General features: G+C 33.7%; 2 protein-coding genes across 3 annotated transcripts; one reads left to right on the top strand and one right to left on the bottom strand.

Moving 5' to 3' along the window:
• Positions 1 to 276: 276 nt before the first annotated feature.
• Positions 277 to 19,954, bottom strand: CROT (carnitine O-octanoyltransferase; the record flags this gene model as incomplete). Of its 2 annotated transcripts, none has more annotated exons than XM_084229582.1 (16): positions 277 to 397; positions 2,994 to 3,113; positions 3,253 to 3,346; positions 3,436 to 3,514; positions 4,366 to 4,489; positions 6,874 to 7,004; positions 7,226 to 7,333; positions 7,413 to 7,496; positions 10,621 to 10,722; positions 12,071 to 12,196; positions 12,307 to 12,400; positions 14,628 to 14,736; positions 16,319 to 16,443; positions 16,616 to 16,797; positions 17,809 to 17,933; positions 19,830 to 19,954. In XM_084229582.1, 16 exons carry the CDS (start codon positions 19,942 to 19,944, stop codon positions 277 to 279), a joined length of 1,839 nt encoding a protein of 612 aa, XP_084085708.1. The 2 variants fall into 2 exon arrangements, with proteins under 2 accessions (XP_084085708.1, XP_084085707.1); XM_084229581.1 differs by having other exon boundaries at positions 17,809 to 17,961; positions 19,822 to 19,944.
• Positions 5,370 to 5,840, top strand: LOC311168762 (large ribosomal subunit protein uL24-like; the record flags this gene model as incomplete). Its single annotated transcript, XM_084230472.1, has 1 exon — positions 5,370 to 5,840. Exon 1 carries the CDS (start codon positions 5,403 to 5,405, stop codon positions 5,838 to 5,840), a length of 438 nt encoding a protein of 145 aa, XP_084086598.1. The 5' UTR covers positions 5,370 to 5,402.
• Positions 19,955 to 20,390: the final 436 nt, after the last annotated feature.

The following is a 20,390-nucleotide window of genomic DNA, read 5'->3' on the forward strand; positions in this document are numbered from 1 at the left end:
AAAGTAAGAGTAAGACTTGCATTGTTAAAATTTTAAATTTGCATTGTTGAGGCTTAAACTTTGCATAGTTCTACATTCACTCTATCATAATTTGCATTACTACGGCACCAGAGGAAGCTTAAAAATATTTCTACCTTCTAGGTCGGAATAAATTTAGAGAGCATGATTCTTCTAATTTCTACATTTAACACATTTCCTTCAAGTCTCACATCACGAACCCACCCCCAGCAGCCAGTTTACGAATATTTTGGTAAGTGCTTAATAAATGATTAATCTTTAAAGATGAGCAGTGTTCATCAGCTGCATCATATCATGGAAAGCACAAAAAATCTGCTGAACTAGCTTTTCTGCATCAGTCTCTGGATGTGATTTCCAGGCAGAACAGGCCACAAGAAACCTGTGAAGCACAAATAATAAAAGATTAAGTATTATGAAAAAATCACAACACAAAAAAGGCTCCAAATGTTGATGTGATCAGTATGTGACCTTTAGTCCATCAGGCTATGCATATAGGATATGTGCTGACATTAGGTGAATGTCACTTGGCACCTTTAAAGGTAAATTCATATTTATACATAATGCGAGGAACATCCAAGTTACTATGTGACTAGCTCCTAAGGATGACAGGAAATGAACAATTAGCCAGCACTCAAGATTGCTCTGGAATAAGGTCTTGCTGTGTTAAACAAATCCACCTTGTCTAAATAAATAAATAACTGTCCTAACGTACCCAAAATAGAATGAGTTGGAATATTTGTATTGAAATTGAAACTATTTGTAATGAAATTGAAACTTTTTTTAAAGAATAAGAATATAGTGCTTGGAGAGGGTAACAAATAAAACAGAAAAAAAATAACTGGAAAGAAAAGCACTTTCTAGAAATGCCATTGCAAACTCTCTTGGACTAAGTCAGGTCATGCCTTCCACCATTTCCTTCCAGAGCCTGTTTATGAAAAATTCCCTGACAGGTGATAAAAGTGACCCCAGGAAGCTATGGAAATAAAAAGAAAAGCCTTGTTTCTGGTAGACTCTGTGTAGAAACCAGGCTAGATCCCCTTTCCAGACACTCAAATTTTCTGTAGCAAAAAATGCACTGAGCTCAAATTAAAACCAAAATATTTTATACAATATAAAGCTTGTGGACAACCATGCAATTTTCACATAATCAAAAAACAGTAAATTATAGCTTTGACATGTACTTTAGATTAGCAGAATGAAATAAAAACATGCTCTGGCTGGGTATATAAATGAAATCAATGTGAGTGGATTATATTTGCTGAAAGACATTCAGGGCCAAACCTACAGAAAATCCTGCTTTGTTTCCCCCTAGTGATTTTCCAGCTACACAGTGTATATAATTCTCAAATACCTATTTAGTAGTAACTAATTCTTTGCAAAGATTAATTCCTATTAAAATACTATATTTTAAAAAATTTTTCATTGTTTTCCAAAATTATATAAAGAAATAACAACCTTTTCTAGATGTACAATTCACAAAATGTACACAGATGCCAATAAAGAAAAAAATGTTTGCCTCATAAGTAAACAAAGAATTCAAGCTGTTATTTTTGCTTATCTACTTTGTAAGGAATGTTTTATAATGCAGAGTTGGCAGTAGTGTGATGAACAGGTATATTATACATTACTTGTAATGACAGGAAACTGGAAATAATAGGGAAGTAGTTAAACTATGGAAATCTATAAGATTACACATTATTCAACAGTTAAAATATTTCAAAGTACATTTAATGGCATTGGGAATTGCTTGAAATAATATTGAAGATGAAATTCACAAAAAGATGCAAAAATATTTGCAACTTGCTCTAAATTGGTAAACATACACAGTCTATATACATTATGCCCTGGAAATGTTCAATAATAGCATTAAATATCTATTTTTCTAATGTCAGAATACTGGGGTATACCTTGACCCAAATTCTTACCATCGTATACAATACAGAATCCATTACTTGTCAGGAAGTATGTTAGAATGCTTACTTATTCTTTGTGTCTAATGATCTTAGACCTCTAACTCTTTATTATGAAAATGGATAATAAGATCCATGTTTAACTTTTTTCAATTTACCTTTAATTTGTGAATTGGTACACACATAATGAATGCTATACATCATCTAATGACTTAGATGCTAATGAGTACATGTACCATTGGTGTAATGGAGTATGCACAAATCACACTTCACATGTAGACAGATAAAGTTTTGAAAAAATAATACTGACTATAAACTCTTCTACAAGGAAAAAATAAAAAATATATTAGAAGCTGAAATGTCATATCATCATTCTAATTTTTCACATTTCATCTGAAGTGCCTTCAAGCCTGCCCTCCTTTTATTTACATAGTGCTAAATGTAGCCATTTTATAAATATTTTTATAAAGCCTCTCATGCTGTGAAAGACACCCAAGAAGAGGCTGCCAGATTGTGTGAAGATGGACTTTCTAAGCCTTGTTATCAATTCCATATTATCTTTTAGTCCTCTTAGATTTCAATAGTTTCTTTCTCTTTGCACAAACTTAAGCCAAACTTTCTACAAACCAAATGAAATGCATCTGAATTGGTAAAACACATTTTTAAACTATTAGTTAATCTCATTATTAGTATCAATAACTATGTGAGCTACCACATTATTGATAGCCAGTCAAATTTTATCTGAATGTACGATGAAATACCTTAGGAAGTACAACTATGTTAATACATATACTGATTTTTGAGAAGAGGGAAGATATGATTTTGAGACAACCTTAAATGGTGTTCTGCACAAAACCTCCAAAAGACTGATTAAACAAGTGCCTCAAAAGCAGAACGGTGATAACACATAAATATAACACTTATGGATAAGTGATAAAAACAAATACCTATGTAGCAGGTGACAGATGACAAACAATGAGAACTGTAATGTAAGTAAGATATTCATTCAACAAAAATCATGTTTCTTATGCTTTGGCACAGTAAAAGTAACAAGAGCAGCCTCACCTGTCATCTCTGATGTGGTAGAAAAATCCATAGCCGTGGTGTACCATGGGAACCACAACTCCCAGGATCCTCATATAACCAACAAGACTTGTTGAGAGAACAAAGTTTCCACCTCCTCCACTGTGTGGCATAAAGATAGGACATTTTACTAGGGCTATAGAAGTTTATCTTGTTGCTAAAGAGTTTTTTTTAACATTCAGGAAAAAAGAAACTAAAAGAAGTATGGATGAAGCCATAAAACACTATATATTAATATCACCTTTTGGAGAAGAGTGGGTCTGTAAAGAGCTCTGGGACTGGAAGGCCTTCCTCCTTGGCTATGAGTAATAAACCTAAAAGGTGACGGTCAAATCCTGCAACGAAACCCCAAGTCTGAGATTAGAAAAAATTTTTCAAGAAAAGAGAATTTTTTAAAGAGTTAAAATAATTCCAACATCACTACCTTTTCCAGAAGAACAATCTTTCATCATTTTATTATGTTTTGCAAAAGCTTGTAACATCTTTTGCTGCCGTTCAAGAAGCTGCATTAAAAAATCAAGACATTTCAATAGCATGCTGTACAGAAACCAAACAAATAAAAAATCTGAACTCAATATAATTAGGATTTGGGTACTCTAGAAGAGGAAAAAAAATGATTTCTAGAAAGACCTTGAGGCAAATACTTCCATGTCTTTTCCCTTCTTCTATTCCCTTTCCTATATGCTGTGTACCTTGATTATTTCTTTCCCAGACAGGAAAATAGGAACTTGTGGGCAGCATTGAAGTGACATTACCAAATGTTTAAACAGAAGCAACTAGGATTTCAAAACTAAAGCATGGTTGTAACAAAACCAGTAATGAAGCATTCCCATGAAATTAAAGTAAATTGACATATGCAAGTCTATGAAAATTAAGGAAACAAATGCAATACCAAAACAACAGGGAAGGAACTACCCTGTTGTGTGAATGCTTTCAAAAAAAGTACAAAACAAGATATATAAGCCTGTCATGAGTCTCATATATGATTACAAGTATGTGTGATCTCTAAAACATTCAACTACATGGAGAAAAGCTTTCTCTTAAAGGCATTTTGTAAGAGTCTGCACTTTTGTGTTACTTTAAAGCTAAATCAATAGTGGGGAATTATTTAAGGCACTGGATATATTTTCCTTAGAAAGTTACCAAATGGGTGTTTTAGGACTTCCGCATTTCTCATTCTTTCCATGTATGTATGTCAATGGTAAATGAACAAATGTTTTGAAAACTTTAAGGAAAAAATTCTGAAAGTATTCTTCTGATCCAGGGGAACTGAGTCAAAGAAGTTAGTCAAGGGTCAAGGTTCCTTTAAAACAATTTAAAAAATTCTCTGAATTTTTTCTTTTCAAATACTCACACTGCTGGAAGGGTCCTCCATGGACTGGCACCACCTGACTGCTTCTACTGTACACGATCGTGTAGTCTCTGTACGGCCATGATAAAAATATCTTGTCATAGCTGTTTCATAGCAGCATCCAGGGCTACAAGATAAGAGAATGTACCCTATGAATAGACATTTTATAGACAAGATATACAAACTGACAAATAGACAAGATATACAAACTGACAAAAACACAAGAACAGATACTCAACCTCATTTGTCATTAGGGAAAAACAAAAACCACGAGACATCCTTTCACAACTACTAGAATGACTAATTTTTTATAAACAGAAAAATAAGTGTTGGCAAGGATATGAAGTAACTGGAACATCTGTCTATTGTTGACAGGAGTGTAAAATAGCATAGGCACTCTGGAAGATATTTTGATAGCTCCTCCCTCAAAAAGTTAACAGTTACTACACAACAAAGCAATTGCACTCATAGATATAGAATTAAGAATAGAGACTCAAGCACATACTAGCACCAAATGTCATGCCAGCATTATTCACAATAGGCAAAAAGTCAAACAAGCCAGATGTCTATCAGATGAATAGAGAAAAAAAACTGTGTGTGTGTGCATCTATCTATCTGTCTATGAATATTATACGTCTATTGTGTACATATATATACATATATAAGACTATTATTTAGTTATAAAAATGAAGTTCTAATTCTACAACATTGATGAACTTTGAAAACATCATCCTAAGTGAAACAAATCAGACACAAAATGACAAATATTGTGTTCTTCTTACAGGAAATATCTACAACAGGCAAATTCATAGAGATAGAAGTATATTAGAGATTACCAGGGGCTGGAGAAGTGGGTATGGAATAGAACATTACTGCTTAGTGTGTAAAGACTTCTTTTTTGGAGTGACAAAAATATTTTTTAAATAGTGGTAATGTTTTCATAACATTGTAAATGTAATTACTATCATCAATATATACTTAAAAATGGTTTCGGTGGCTTTTTCCCTTTTGCGGCCATCGCTGAAGCACCGGCGGCCAAAATGAAGTTCAATCCCTTTGTGACTTCTGACCAGAGCAAGAATCGTAAAAGGCATTTCAATGTGCCTTCCCACATTCGCAGGAAGATCATGTCTTCCCCTCTTTCCAAAGAGCTTAGGCAGAAGTACAATGTTCGTTCCATGCCCATCTGGAAGGATGATGAAGTTCAGGTTGTTTGGGGACATTATAAAGGACAGAAAATTGGCAAAGTAGTCCAGGTTTACCGGAAGAAATATGTCATCTACACTGAAAGAGTGCAGCGGGAGAAGGCAAATGGCACAACCGTTCATGTGGGCATTCACCCCAGTAAGGTGGTTATCACTAGACTAAAGCTGAACAAAGACCGCAAAAAGATCCTAGAACGCAAAGCCAAATCTCGCCAAGTAGGAAAGGAAAAGGGCAAATACAAGGAAGAAACAATTGAGAAGATGCAGGAATAAAATAGTCTTATATACAACTTTCAATAAAAACTGCTAAAATGAAAAAAATGGTTTAGGTGGCAAGTTTTATGTTACATAGTTTTTACTACAATAAAAAAGACAATTGAATGCTTAAGGCAAAAGTAATAATAGAACATTGAAAGGTTTAACACATACATGGAAGTATAAAGTATGGCAACAACAGCACAAATAGTACGAGAAGCAAAATAGAAGCATTTTTTCTTAAGGTTCTTCTATTTGACATGGAAAATATTTGAAGGTAAAGAGAGCAAAGATCTATTCTATAAATCTTAGTGTAACTACTAGAAAAAACAAAAGTAAAGCTAACAATGGGAATGAAATGGAAAATTTAAAAAAACCCTATGAATTCAAAAGAAGATAAAAAAGAACAAAAACAGATGGTTGAAGAGAAAATAAACAGCCTGACAATATAGATCTATACCCAACCTTATTGATAATTACATTAAATGTAAATGATCTTAAGCATTCCATCTAAAGACAAATGTGGGGGGAAAGCAAGATCAAGGAGCTTCCGCTTCTGCTTAGGTTGTAGAAAGCCACAACCTATCATCTCATCCACTCTAAAAATGAATAAAGACTGAATAAGGTACAAAATTATAGCAAACTGAAGCTGCCAGGGGAAAATCAAATGATCTGAATTCCAAAAAATAGCAAAGTCCCTTTAGAAGAGGGTAGACACTTCAAAAGTACTAAGGCCAGAAAAAACAAGGGAAGACTGAATCTGTCACAGATCAAAATTCTACTACACTGTCGACATGCTGAGAAAATAGACATCTGTAGAGGTTTAAACCTATAACTCCCAAAGATACAATGATGTAAACCAACTTTACCTCAATAAACATAATCAAAAAAATTTTTAACTCTACTACACTGTTGACGGAATCACAAATCATGACACAGTGCCAAATGGAACATATGTTAGGAAAAACACAGGTGTTAGGATGGAATAGCTGTAGTAAAGATATTCCCTTGAACTTCAAGATTCTTTAAATGCAGAATGAATGGTGCTCACCGTCCATGAAGTCTGTAATAGGCCAGCTGAAGAGCAAGCTGAACAAATGTATCAGGGTGAAGCTTCTCCTTCTTGGTTTGCTTTTTGCCAAAAGATGTAAAGGCATATGCTGCAACCTGCAGGTCAGATGCCTAGCAAAAAGAATCAAATAGAACCGTGAAAAATCACCTAAAGAGAAAATCCAAAAGATATCCAAATTATCATTTGCATTAAAGCAGTCAGCCATAAAAATTTAGCAGTATTAAAGCTATAATTTAAAAATGTTTTTGTTGTCACCCTTGGATTGTAGTCAAACTTCTATATGTGGCAGTTATAAGAGGAAGCATTACTAAGAAAAAAGCATAAAATGTACCTGCTTGAGATACTGGGCTTTAGCTTCACTGACATCATTTAATACTCTCTTATCCACAGTGAAAACAAGTTCCTCTGGAAGTGGTATGTCCCGTACTTTTTCTGAACCCTGAAAATAGGGAACACTTAAAAGTAGTGTATCTATAAAAATACTAGGAGAAAAAGGATGAAATATTTCTGTAACATACCTTCCATCTTCCTTCATTTTCAAAAACCTTCTCATCAACATAATTGCTGATGTTTACCATAACCATTGCATCAAAAGGAGCATGCTAAATGAAAATACACAAAATTTTGAAGACTTCATGTCAAGGTAAACCTACCCCAGTATTTTATTTTCATTTTCCCTCCATTCTTAACACATAATAAAGTGCACAATTTTCAAATTCCTTGCCCCCAATTGACACAGGTATGGATATCCCACAGTATAGTAAGTAATTACTATATTATATTTTCTAAGACTTTGGTGAGCATTAAAAAGTATAATGATTTTGGGTATATCTCTGTAAGAGTTCTGACATGGCAGAAATCACTCTCACATCTTAAGGAATATGGGTAAATGGGCTGAGTTACAGGGGAGTTGCAGATCTGACAACTCTATTTAGAGAAAGGAACTGTAGCTAGTGAATTTTTTCATTTATTTTGGAAGATAAATTTTTTGCTTTATTTTTCTCATGTTCTTTTGAAGACAATTACATCAGATTTTTTCTTCCCTGCATTCATACTACCATGATACCATTACCATCCATGAACTGAATGTGACTCTGAGCCCTGGCAAGAACGAAGGGATCCTAAGATTTGGGCCCAGTTTCAGAGAGCAATTAGGTGTCTAATATATCACCCTAATATTACACAGCTCTGCTGCCCTATTTCATGTCCCAATGCAACCCAGAAGCGCAGGATACTGTTACCAAGTAGGTACCAGTCATGGCATTAGGTATGACTCATGAGGGAGTCAATACAAGTTGGATGAGCAGCTCATCCCTCCTGTCCGCAATACTCAACAATACTCAAGGTCACTGACAAACATCCCTTTTCTAATTGCATCTCACAAATGTATAATGCTTTAACTCTTTAGAAAGAATTTTCACAGATACCACATATTTAAGACAACAGCATTACTCTCTAATTAAATGCCCACCTATTTCTCAGTGTAAAGTTAATAATCAATTTAAAAATATTATACATTTAAATATTACATATTTAAATGTGTAAGAATGTTACACATTTAAAATATGTATGCTTTAGGAAATATGAAAAATACTTTGGTGCTGAATTTGTTCAAACAACATTTAACTTTTTGTTTCATTTATTGGAGCCATTATGTTTTAAAATACTATTTAAGAATGTGGGTTTTGGTTCTAAGTACAAACTAGATCACTTCCTAGGTGTGCAACTGTGAGAAAGTTGCTTAATTCTTTAAGTAAACTTCCTCATCTGATAATGAGAATAATAACTTTTTTCAGATAGCTGCTGTCAAAAATGATTTTAATAATGTTTCTAAAGTGCTTATTGTAGAACATGTTCCACAGGTGTAACTAGAAATGGCTGTTACTAACAACTGTTATTTATTACATCCTTCCTATGTGCCATTCACAAAACCCTACAACACAAAACCTATATACTGAAGACAAAAGACCTGACCTTAGCATTTTAAATCCTGAAGGGGGAATGTGATTAATCAGTATAATCACAAGAGTACCAATTCAATCACCAGCAGAAGAGAGCAGCAACATGGCCTTGGATTAAGGATAGCTTTACTGTATATATATAACTTTACTTTTTTTTTTTTTATTTTTTTTTTTATAAATTTTATTGTTATATTCCCCATACAATTGCAGCCCCCCATTCTGACCCCAATCCCTCCCCTCCCGCCCCCGCCCCCCTAAAAGTGTCTCTGGTTCATAGTTTTTTGTTGATTTTGATTTTCACTTTCTTATAGTTATTCATTTTCCTGGTCCCTTATTTAAGTTTTCTAGATTCCTGCTATGAGTGAGACCATCCGGTATTTTTCTTTTTCTTTTTGGCTTATTTCGCTGAGCATGATCCCTTCCAGCGCCATCCATGTTGCAGCAAATTGCATGTGTTTATCTTTTTTGAATGCTGAGTAATATTCCATGGTATATATGTACCACATCTTCTTGATCCAGTCATCTATTTTTGGGCATTTGGGTTGTTTCCAAAGCTTAGCTATTGTAAACAGTGCTGCTATAAACATAGGGGTGCTTTACTAATGATGTTTTACATAGATTAAATGGCACTTTATGCAATCATTTTCAGTTATAAGGGAAACCTACATGAAGCAAAATATAAAGTGGAGATTATCAGATTTTTGTTATACATGTGAATATTAATGCATATACACATAAAAGAAGTTCATTCACTTACAAGAGGAAAGTGTCTCAATTGTGCTGAGATTTATGCACATTATGGGACCATATTCTTTAATCAGAGATATAAAAGATAATTAAAGTTATTTTTATCCTCAGATTGAAGGATGTTGGTACTCTTAGTAAAAAACAAAGTAGACCAAGGTGTTTTCCTAATGGTCTGGGAGTAATGGGGGGAAAATGATTTCTTCTTTATGAGGACAGCAACTTATCCTTATTTAATAATATAACATCCAATTTGAACAATTTAACATACAAGAAAGTACAAATCTTAAAATGAGAAAAAAGGTAAAAACTGGGAAAGTATAACTGCAAGCTACCTATATAAAAATGGTTAATGAAAAAAAAAAAAAGAAAAGAAAAAAAAAGGTTAATGAAACTATTAAGCCAGGGAAACAAGACATGGGAATGGAGGGAGTGTGACAAATTTTAAGGTCAGTTTTAGAATATATAGGTAGGAAAAGACTAAGGGTCTCGGAGTTAGGGAGGAAAGATTATTTCTTCTTGATGAGGACAGCGACTTACCCTTATTTAACAAGATAACATCCAGTCTGAACAATTTAGCATACAAAAGAATACAACTCTTAAAGTTCCAAAGATCATTTGTCCTTTTAGGAAAATAGCTACATAATTACTAGGTAAATTTAGAAAGATAGCTACAAATATTTTTCTGTGCATAGAAACACAATGTTATTCAGTATCTTTTAAAATAGATTGTAATTTTCAACAGATAACAGAGGGTTTTAATGGCCTTATGCTTCATTAAAAAAAACAAGCAAATTCTACTTGACAAATAGGCACCAAACTTTAGCTGTACTATAGATGAAAGTATCTTGTCCTATACTCTCTTTCGCTCATATTTCATAGTAAACTTTTTACTCCAAAGTCATAAAATTAAAGACGTATTTACTTGCACTACCACAGTACAGCCTAAGTATTATACTTTATTGCTATTAAATTAACCTAAAAAATTAAAAGGCAGAAAACACTTCAGTAGCTTACTTACATCACAATTACAGCCAAATACTCCATTAGAAAAGGAAATCAAGTTATAGGATTTATCACCCCAGCGCACTGTTGGATTTCCAATAAGAGTCATTGCAGTTGCCTAAAAGAAAACATTTCCAAATTAAAAGAACTTTAATCTTGATTTATAAGTATTTACATCTTAAATTGTATATCTATATAGCTATTATCTATATCTACATATCTATCTATCTATGTATCTGGTCTAACTTTTCACTTTTCCTTTTCAGGTAAACCAAATTTAATAAAATGGTTAGTAGTTATGCTCAAGTGATAATAATAATTCTGGCCCTGGCTTTAGATATTTATCAAAATCTCAAGTTAAAAAATCTGATCAGAAAAAGAATGATGGTATAATATCGATGGATGCTTAGAGGACATGCAGTTGAAAGGACAAGTCTTTTCTAATTTGAGTAGTATCAGAGACCTTGATAAGTTTTTGGCCCAGTAGTCTTCAAATAAATTTAGTACATTACAATAAAAATTCTTCACAGGAAGAAAGAATAAAATAGAATTTAAATATCAGATACATCACAAATAATAAAAGTAATTCCTGTTTTGTGAAAATTCTATTATGTATGTGTGAACATACTATGTGTCTGTGTATATAGGCTTAATATAAATGTATTTCAAACTACAGATGCAGTAAAAAAAAAAAAAACAATACTATATTAAAATATATTCTTCTCCAAGAAGTTTAGTGAATTCCCTGTTTAAAAAAAAATATAGCTAAAGAAGAAGAAAATTTGGTTTCTAAGATACCATGGTTTTCAATCCTGTATCTATCATTTAATATTGATGAATGCATTATGAAAAAATTATTTAGTGTTTTCAAAAGACTATGAGACTTCTATATATATACTACTACCACCTTTTATCATTTTTTAAGAAATAATAAACATTGTTGCCACAGGGGGGAAAAATAACATAGGCCACATTTACCTTTAAATTCATGAGAGTCAGTATATTCAATAAAACTAAATGATAAAGTAAATTCCTTTCAAGAGCTATATAATGTTTAGAGCAGAACTTACCATCTAAGGTGTCAGGCACAACCTACACAAATTATAAGTAGATTCTCATGTCACCTTTGGCATGAGAAGCTCATTTAGCCCAGTGGCCTGTCCAAATTTTCTATACATGCAATTAAAAAAAAAAAGTCTGGAAAATAATGACGTGTGATAATCAAACTATATTCCTATTTCTTTAAATAGCACACAAAATACATCTAAATGTACCTGAACAATGTGGCAAGAATTTGCAAACTGCTATGTATACATAGCATGTATATATCATACCTAAGAAAAAGTTTTAAGAGCTGTAAAAGTAAAAAAAATAAAAAATAAAAAAGACTTTCTCATCTTCCATGTATACAAGAGAACACCAACTGAATTTGTAGGAAGAAATAACAGATGATGATAGGTAACTACCTGGGAGTAATCTTCCGGTGTTACACGCGGACTGCTGTCCTCTAAGGAAAACACCAGTAAACTGCTCTGAATCTTTTCTAATAGAGTCAAGTTCTCTGGATCAAGACTAATCAAATATTCTCGTGCCTAAAAGTCAAGAAATAATGATTAAATGTCACATATTGAATACAACATATCCAGAAATCTCAAAATAGTTTGTTGGGGAAAAGGATCATTAAGAAAATTGTGAATATAACCTTAGCCCATCGCGTTCTCTCCTCACTAGTTAATGCTGCGATCCCAGGTCCTTCAGGCTCACTGTTGCACTTCTTGTGGATGTATTTCAAATGCCTTGTGGAATATTAGTAAAGAGGATTCAAAAAGAGCACAGGCAGGTCACTAGCTACTTTAGCCTTCAATAGGTCACAACAGATAGTAATTCTTATCACTAAAAAAATAAATTTAACCAGTCAAAAATCTGCAGAGGTTTTTGGCACATGCTAAAAATTTACCTCAATTTAAAGCTTCCTAGGATTTCTCAGAAAGTGAGTTAATTAGCTTAGTTAATGATACTACTGGTAGTCATCCTTTATTTGTTGTTTCATCATTCAGAATTAGAAAAATACAATTATTCATTTGCATCATTTCATCTGATCCTTAATTATTTCTGTAACACTTATTAAGAAATAAGTTACTTGCTGCAAAATGCCCCCCTCTTTATTTGAAGACAGTGGTGTCCCATGGGACAGATGAGCACTTCTAACATCTGCACCTATAGTGGGGATAACTTGCCTTGCCTCTTTCTGCTTGTCTTTGCACATTACTGATTTTGCTTCAAGTACAAATAAAGTTTCTACAGTTTATAGTTATGGTGGGCATAGTAATTAGTTATATAATTTAAATTCTGAATGCTAAAATAGTAAAATCTACCTGTTTTCCTCCATGTAGTTCTGGAGAATACTTGCCAGCTCAAAGTTTTGATTATGAAATTTTTCCTGCTCCCTGATTTGGCCATATTAAGTGAGAAATGGCCAGCTCATGAAAGGCAATTATTATCAGAGAGAAGTTACCAGAGAAAATGTGTTAAATCTGAAATAGCATTTTAAGTTCGATAATTAAAGGTGAGGTGATAATTACCCAAATCTTCACCATTAAGAAGTCTACACTTCTATACTACCCCAAGTGATGTAGATTCAATATAATTCCTACCAAAAATCCGATGACACTCTTTAAAGATATAGGAAAAAATCCTAAAATTCATATGAAATGATAAAGAATTCTGAATAGCCTGGGTAATTTTGAATAAGAGAAACGAAATAGGAGATATCACACTTCCTGATCTCAAAATATATCACAAAGTTATAGGATTCAAAAGATGTATAGACCAATAGGCCAGAATAGAAAGCTTAGAAATAAAACCATACACATACAGCTAACGGATCTACCAGAAGGGTGCCAAGACTATACAATAGGCAATAGATATTCTCTCAGAAAAACGGTGTTGGGAAAACTGGAACATCACAGCCAAAAAAAAAAAAAAAAGAAGAAGAAAGAAATTGGATCCCTGTCTTACACAATACACAAAAATCGGTTCCAGATGGATTAAAGGCTTAAATGTAAAACTTGAAATTAAACTCCTATAAGAAAATATGGGAGAAAAACTTCTATACATTGTTTTTGGCAATCATTTCTTGAATCAGATACCAAAAGCACAGGCAACTAAAGTGAAAATAGACAAGTGTGATTACCTCAAACTAAAAGCTTCTGTACAGTGAAAGGAACAAAGTGAAGACACACAAAGAAATATTTATCATGAAAGGATATTATGTCTGAGATTTTCTTTAAAATAATCCATGGGGGTGTGAGCAAGGAGCACAAGGAGATACAGTTGAAACAAAACTATGAGTTTACAAAATAAAGCTAAGAGTTGGTGACTACTAAAACTCTGAGGCGAGTACTTCATGGCTTCATTATGTAATTTCCTGTACATTCTAAATTTTTTCATTATACACTTACAACAATAAACACAAGAAAATAATTCTATATGTACATAGTATATATATTTCTATATGAATATGCTATTTGCATGTACGTAATGCATACGTTGTATAAAATACACATATATATTCTTTTTTTAAAGAAATCTTTATGTGCATGTAAATTCAGTGCAATGTATCTGAAAGGACAGAATACACCAAATTAGCACAGTGACTAATTCTGGGGCAAGTATTAGAATTGGGGTTTTCCTTTTCTATAAGCACAATGACTTACATATGTCGCAGGGCAGAGTCCTGGCTAATGGTGTGGGCAACACTATGCTCTGCTCCAGGAAGCAGGGGACTTAACTTGGGACATACACTGGATTGTAAGATTTTTGAAGTTTCAATTATGATTTTTAAAAAATTAGAAGTTCCCCAAAACAAATTAAACTAAAAATACATTGTTAAAAAATCAATATATATAAAATTCTTACTTTTCAGTTTACTGTCACTTTATAAAAAGGTATTTCTGAACATTTCTTTTTCAATTTAAGCAAAAGCTTAAGACCTAACGAAATTCAAGAAAGTAGCTTGAAAACCTCAGAATCTCTGGCGGGGTGATCAAACTTCCTTCATGCATTGCATCAAAGACAAAAACTCGGCCTCGACACAGAATTGCAACATGACTTGGAGAACGCCCTTCACTCTCTGGAAAAAGGACAGAAAAAAAAAAATCTTTCATTACATCCAATAGGGGAAAAAATAGCGTTGTTGCTGCAATATTTATCATATACTCATCAAATATATCACATAAACAAAAGCACTCTCATAAGTTAATGGAATTTCCGTTACTATGATATAAATGCATGCTCTTGAAACCTGTCCATGTGAAACATCTATAAATCCATGAAGGGTTCCAATTATTATTTGAATTATTAAAGAATAATAAAATCCAAACTACTGCAGCGTTTTCTAGCTTTAATTAAGGATAGGAATGGGGAAGGGCAGCAGAGAATTTCTGAAGGAAAGCTATTTGAATTAACCAGTTTCTCTTTCTTATTATTTTAGCGTTGATTGCTCATCAGATAATTTAATTGCAGTATTACATAACTACAACTGCTAAATAGTTTTCAGTAGAGTAAGAGCACAATATGCCTGAGGAACAAAAAGAAAGAATTTCACACAATCTTACTTTTTCTTATGGTTCTAATAATATCTGGTAAGCCACTGATAGTTGATTCTGCAATTCCTTCAACACACCTTAACCCACTCCCCCCAAAAACTATGTGTGCTGTAAATCTCAGACTATTTTGATTTATCCCCATTTTTCAAGTAGTACTAGTCCCTTCAACAAGGGTTTTCCTGCATGATCCCTGAGCCTTTCTTCTGAGAAAGGACAAAAGAAAAGAGTGAAGAAAGAGAAAACATACACTGCCACTGGAAAGATATTTACTGGCTGATATTATGTACAAGGAACTATAGTAAATGCTGTATGAATATTCAAACATGAAATTGAAGCTTGCGGGGTGGCGCTCCATAGTTCCCACTATTCAAAGCATCCTATCTCTAGGCCCTATTCTTTTTTTTTTTTTTTTTTTTAAGATTTATTTATTTATTTATACAAGCGCTGGGTACAGTCAGAAGCGCGGGAGGGTGAGAGAATTCACCAGAGCCAGAGTGGGGAACAGAACAGGCAGACTGACGAAATACATTGCTGAGGGGAGCAGAGGGTGACAGGAGAGGTCTGTCGTGCCATGTGGGACCCTCGCCCAGCAGCCGGGATCAAACTGGTGCTGCAGAGGCTGCCGGCAGCTTCGCAGCCCAGTGCTCAACTGCTGTACCACCAGGGGAGGCCCTCTAGTCCCTATTCTTACCTAACTTTCTACTAATCTTTACCAGTAAGGTATTCTAGCTGACCTTGCTAATCTTGCCATAAAGTTTGCCTGGTGTTTTCAGCAGATACTGGTTTCCCAGTAAGTTCCTCATACGAGGACCTTTGAGAAGGAATCAAATTATATGTTCCAGATTTCCTAATACTCTGATTCATAATTCTACTCTTTAACCAAAATTTAAATTCTCAAATATGCAACACAGCATCAGGTTTGCAAAGAATCAAGTAAGGCACAGTTTAGAAAATCCATTGCCAATAATGCTCACAGAAAACCTATGATTACTCAAAATCCAATTTAGAAATATTCTTCAAAATAGCATGTTCCAGTGTCAGATTAGGAACCACAGCAAAACTCACCAAATATCAATTCTTTTAAAAGTACCTGTGTTTTCTACTTACCAGTCCTAAAATAATTCTTTATTGAATCTCTAGTAATTCCTGGAACTTTGCAGGTAGAAAATAGCATTCGGAACTGATCCATATCTAGAGGAGTATTTCCAACTTTATGAACAGGCAATTTTTCTCTATAAAAATTTAAAACAAAAAGATATTTTGATCAAGAAGTCAACATAAAACTTATAAACCAAATAGTCATAAATGTAGTATTCATCCCCAAATAAGTAAATTAAACTTTTCAACATTTTGCCACCTCAGACTTTTGGTAAATCTGTTACAAACTCACATAAGTATCCTTACTTTCTTAAGAGCTGCCAGTAGTTCAAGTTATGCCAAAGACTTATACTTCCTCTTTCTAACTGAGTGCCTTCCTTTGGAGGCCAGTAGTGCTCAACATGGGCTGCAGGACCCGCAAAGTTGACATTCAGCTGCGATGGTAAACGAACATCCAGGTAGGCAACATTCAGCCACCATTCTTCCAGCTAGAAAAAATTATGAACATCAGCCTGAAACTCTTAATATAATACTTTAATGCAACTTCTGGTTCAAAAAAAAAACAAAGATGTACTTGGATATTTTTCTTTACTCTTCAATATTTAAAAATACATTTTCTTATTGTAAATCATCATAGCTACCAAAAAAACACTATTTTAATATATGTGCTGCCAAAGCGAGCACAAAAAAAAAAAAAACCCACTATTTTAAAAAAATATTTATTCTTATTTATTTACTCATACAAGAACTGGGGTATAGGCCAGCAGTGTGTGTGTGTTGGGGGCGGGGGCGGGTGAGAGGATTCACCAGAGAGTGAGGAGCAGAACATGTGGATCTACTGAAATATACTGCTGAGGGGAGCAGTGGGTGAGACCAGAGAGGTCTGCTGTGCCATGTGGGTTAACTCCTTGGCTGGGGATTGAACTCATGCTGCTGTGGCTGGTGACAGCTTGATAGTGCTGAGACTTAACCCCTGCGCCACCAGGGAGGCCCCAATGGAAACTCAAGGAAAGAGTGAGGGAAGCCCCAATGTTTATGCTACTCTAAGAATAAAATCTATTTCTCCTTTCAGCATATGCTGTTCTCAGCATGTATAGATCCTCATACCAAGACTTTTGCCCTAAGAGGTTCCTTATCTCAAACTTTTCCTACTCATATTCTGAGTGAAAGGCATAGAATAATCCAAGCTCCCACATAACAGATCACTTATGTCAGAACCACAAAGAGTAGTTTCTAAAATGAAGACCTCTGGACCTCCATTCCAGAACAGAGAATCAGAATCACTGGGCACAAGAAATGTACTCCATATAAGAGAGGAGTACATGTACAACATTTGAAACTCCCTAAAGTTAAGTGATTTATTCATTTTTTGATGCTGATTATGACAACAATGATAGCAAAATATTTTACAGTAATAATTAAAGGTGAAAACTATGCATATTTTTTACTTTTCACTTGAAGCATCAGTTTTCTCATTTTAAATACAATAACATACGCACCCAATTTCTTTTTCCTTTTGCTCTTTCAAGTAATTTCTGATGCAATTTTTCTCCAATTCCATTTTGAAATGTCTGGACTATTTCTTCAGTTTTCTTATATTCCTCTTCATTTGCAAATGGCTTTACTATAAAGAAAAAAAAATAAGCATGAAGCTATTTAGATGTTCAGATACTACCAACCCAGCTCAATTATTATTGCTTTCACAATCTTGAGACTCACTTATGGAAAACAGTTATGTTTATATTAAAAATTATAGCAGAGCAATAAATTATAATAGTTTACTAAATGAAAATGACTGAAAAGCAATAAAGCAAAATAGAGTAAGAAATTAAACAGTAGACATTATGTAATCTGCACTTGATCTTAGCCAAAAAGCCGAGAAGCGATGATATTATGTAATCTGATAACCATTTTTGAAAAATGGTTTTAGAATCATTGGGGATGATAGTTAAAAATGATGAAGATAGAATGTCCATGTTGCTATTATTCCAAAAGGAAAGTCAGTAATAAGATAAATTAAATCAACTTTCTACTAAATTTAAGCAGAGCCTTGAACAGTTTCATGTAAATGCAGTTTATATATGTAAATGTGAGTAAAAAGCCTATCCAGGGCAATTTAGACTGCCTGTAAATTTCTTTTAAAACAACAACAAAAAGATAAAAGGTTCCCATTCCCTGAAAATCAAGTGTTCTGAAAATTAAGCTTAAATTAAGAAAGCAAATTAGAAATCAAAGGACATTAATATTTTCCTTTTGCTTTATATTACCTCTTCCAAGTCTTATCTCAGAGTCCATTTAAATAGCAGTATTTGCAAATGAGTGATCAAAACTAGTAAATTATATGTGAATTTTTTCAAAAAAGAAACTAGAATTTTCAGGTAATATGAGGAAAAGGAATTTTTAAAAATCAGTTAAAGTGAACTGAATACAAACATTTATCTCTATTCCTAGAAATTCAATAAAATGACAATAAAGTATTAAAGGTATAAATCCATTAAGGACAAAGAAAATGAAAGAACAACAGATAGCAGACAAGTTAAACTAGCATTCAGTCAACTAGAAAACATATGAGAAAATGGCCAATGATTCTGTAGATCTGGAGTTTGGATGATAGGGGGTGATAGAGTAGAGTAAAGCAGAAACCAAGAAGCAAGTCAATTCCCCAGTGTAGTACCAGAAAGATTCATAACACGTGGACTTCAAAAGGCAGGGGATAAAGCGAGGTTGAAAACAGGAAGACTGCTTGGGAGTCTTTAGAAGCCACACTAGTTAGATAACCACCCATCCACACTAGTCTTTGTAGAGCTCCTTCGCTGTTCTTTAATAGAAGGCAACTTCCTTCCACTGATAGTATTCTAGCCTATACTGAAAATAAAGAGGGAAAAAGGTGTACATGCTGAACAATGAGCCTGCCAGCCCACTTACTCTACTTAGCTCCCAAAACATGAGCTTATAGGCTTATGCCTTCTAAACAAAAGGTGAGAGAATATCTCATTAAAATACCGCTAAATCTGAGAGAAAGGAATAATGGTACTTGGCTTTGCCCTAATGGAACTACTTGATCTCTGTCCTATTACCTATTACCTAACAAAGTGCATTAAAAGACCGAGTAGTTGCCAACCTGTACCTTTTTAGGATTTGGCTCTTTAGTATGAATGACTGAGGATTTCCAGATATTTCAGGAAAAAGTCTTTTAGTAAACTGAGAGTCAGACAGCAGAAGGAAGAACCCAAGAAAGAGAATAAAATATTTTAAAATGTATGCCTAAGGGAGGAGGTTGGAGGTGATTAGACAAATGACTACTACTTTTTATTTTAAGCCTAATAGTACTATCAGGATTTTTTAAATTATGAAAAAATTAACACAAGAGAGAAAGAAAGAAAAGTTTTGGATATTTTATCCTTAAACTTTAATTATCATGATCCCAGAGGAGAAAGCAATTAGACTTCACTAACTTCTAAATGTTCAAGCTTCCCAAGTAGCTAACATATTAATACATATTAAGAGATTACAAACATACCTGCTTCAAGATATTTTTTTAATGATTCTTCGAGTAGAGGAACAGGAAGTGATGGAAGAGAATCCTGGTACTGAAATGTTCGCTCTTCAGTTGATTTAGCCAATTGATTTTCCATGATAGTCACAATAGGAAAACTAAAGGAAAAAGCCCTTACAACTTCAATCTCATAAATATTCTTACATGTGCTACATCCAATTCACTACATCAATATTTAGGGATCACAATATATCCAGGACTTGGTCCCAGTTCCTAAGGAAATCATAAACTTGTCAGAAAAAGACATCAATTTAAAAAAGAAAAGCATATAGACATTAAGTGCTACAAGTCAAAAAGCAATCAATGGGACCAGTATAGTTACCATTTATTGAGAACCTACAATTTGCCAAGTACTTCAGTAGGTATTATCAAAAATGTATTAATCTTCCTAAACTTCATCTTATCTCTGAAAGCTGGAAATAAGTATCACTTTACATTAGAAGAAACCAAAGTTCAGAATTTGTAACCTGCCTCAGGTCAAACCAATTCACCCAGGCCATAATTTTCCCTCTATAGAATGGCTAC

Source organism: Talpa europaea, assembly GCF_964194135.1.
Source record: "Talpa europaea genome assembly, chromosome: 3".
Classification (NCBI taxonomy): Eukaryota; Metazoa; Chordata; class Mammalia; order Eulipotyphla; family Talpidae; genus Talpa; species Talpa europaea.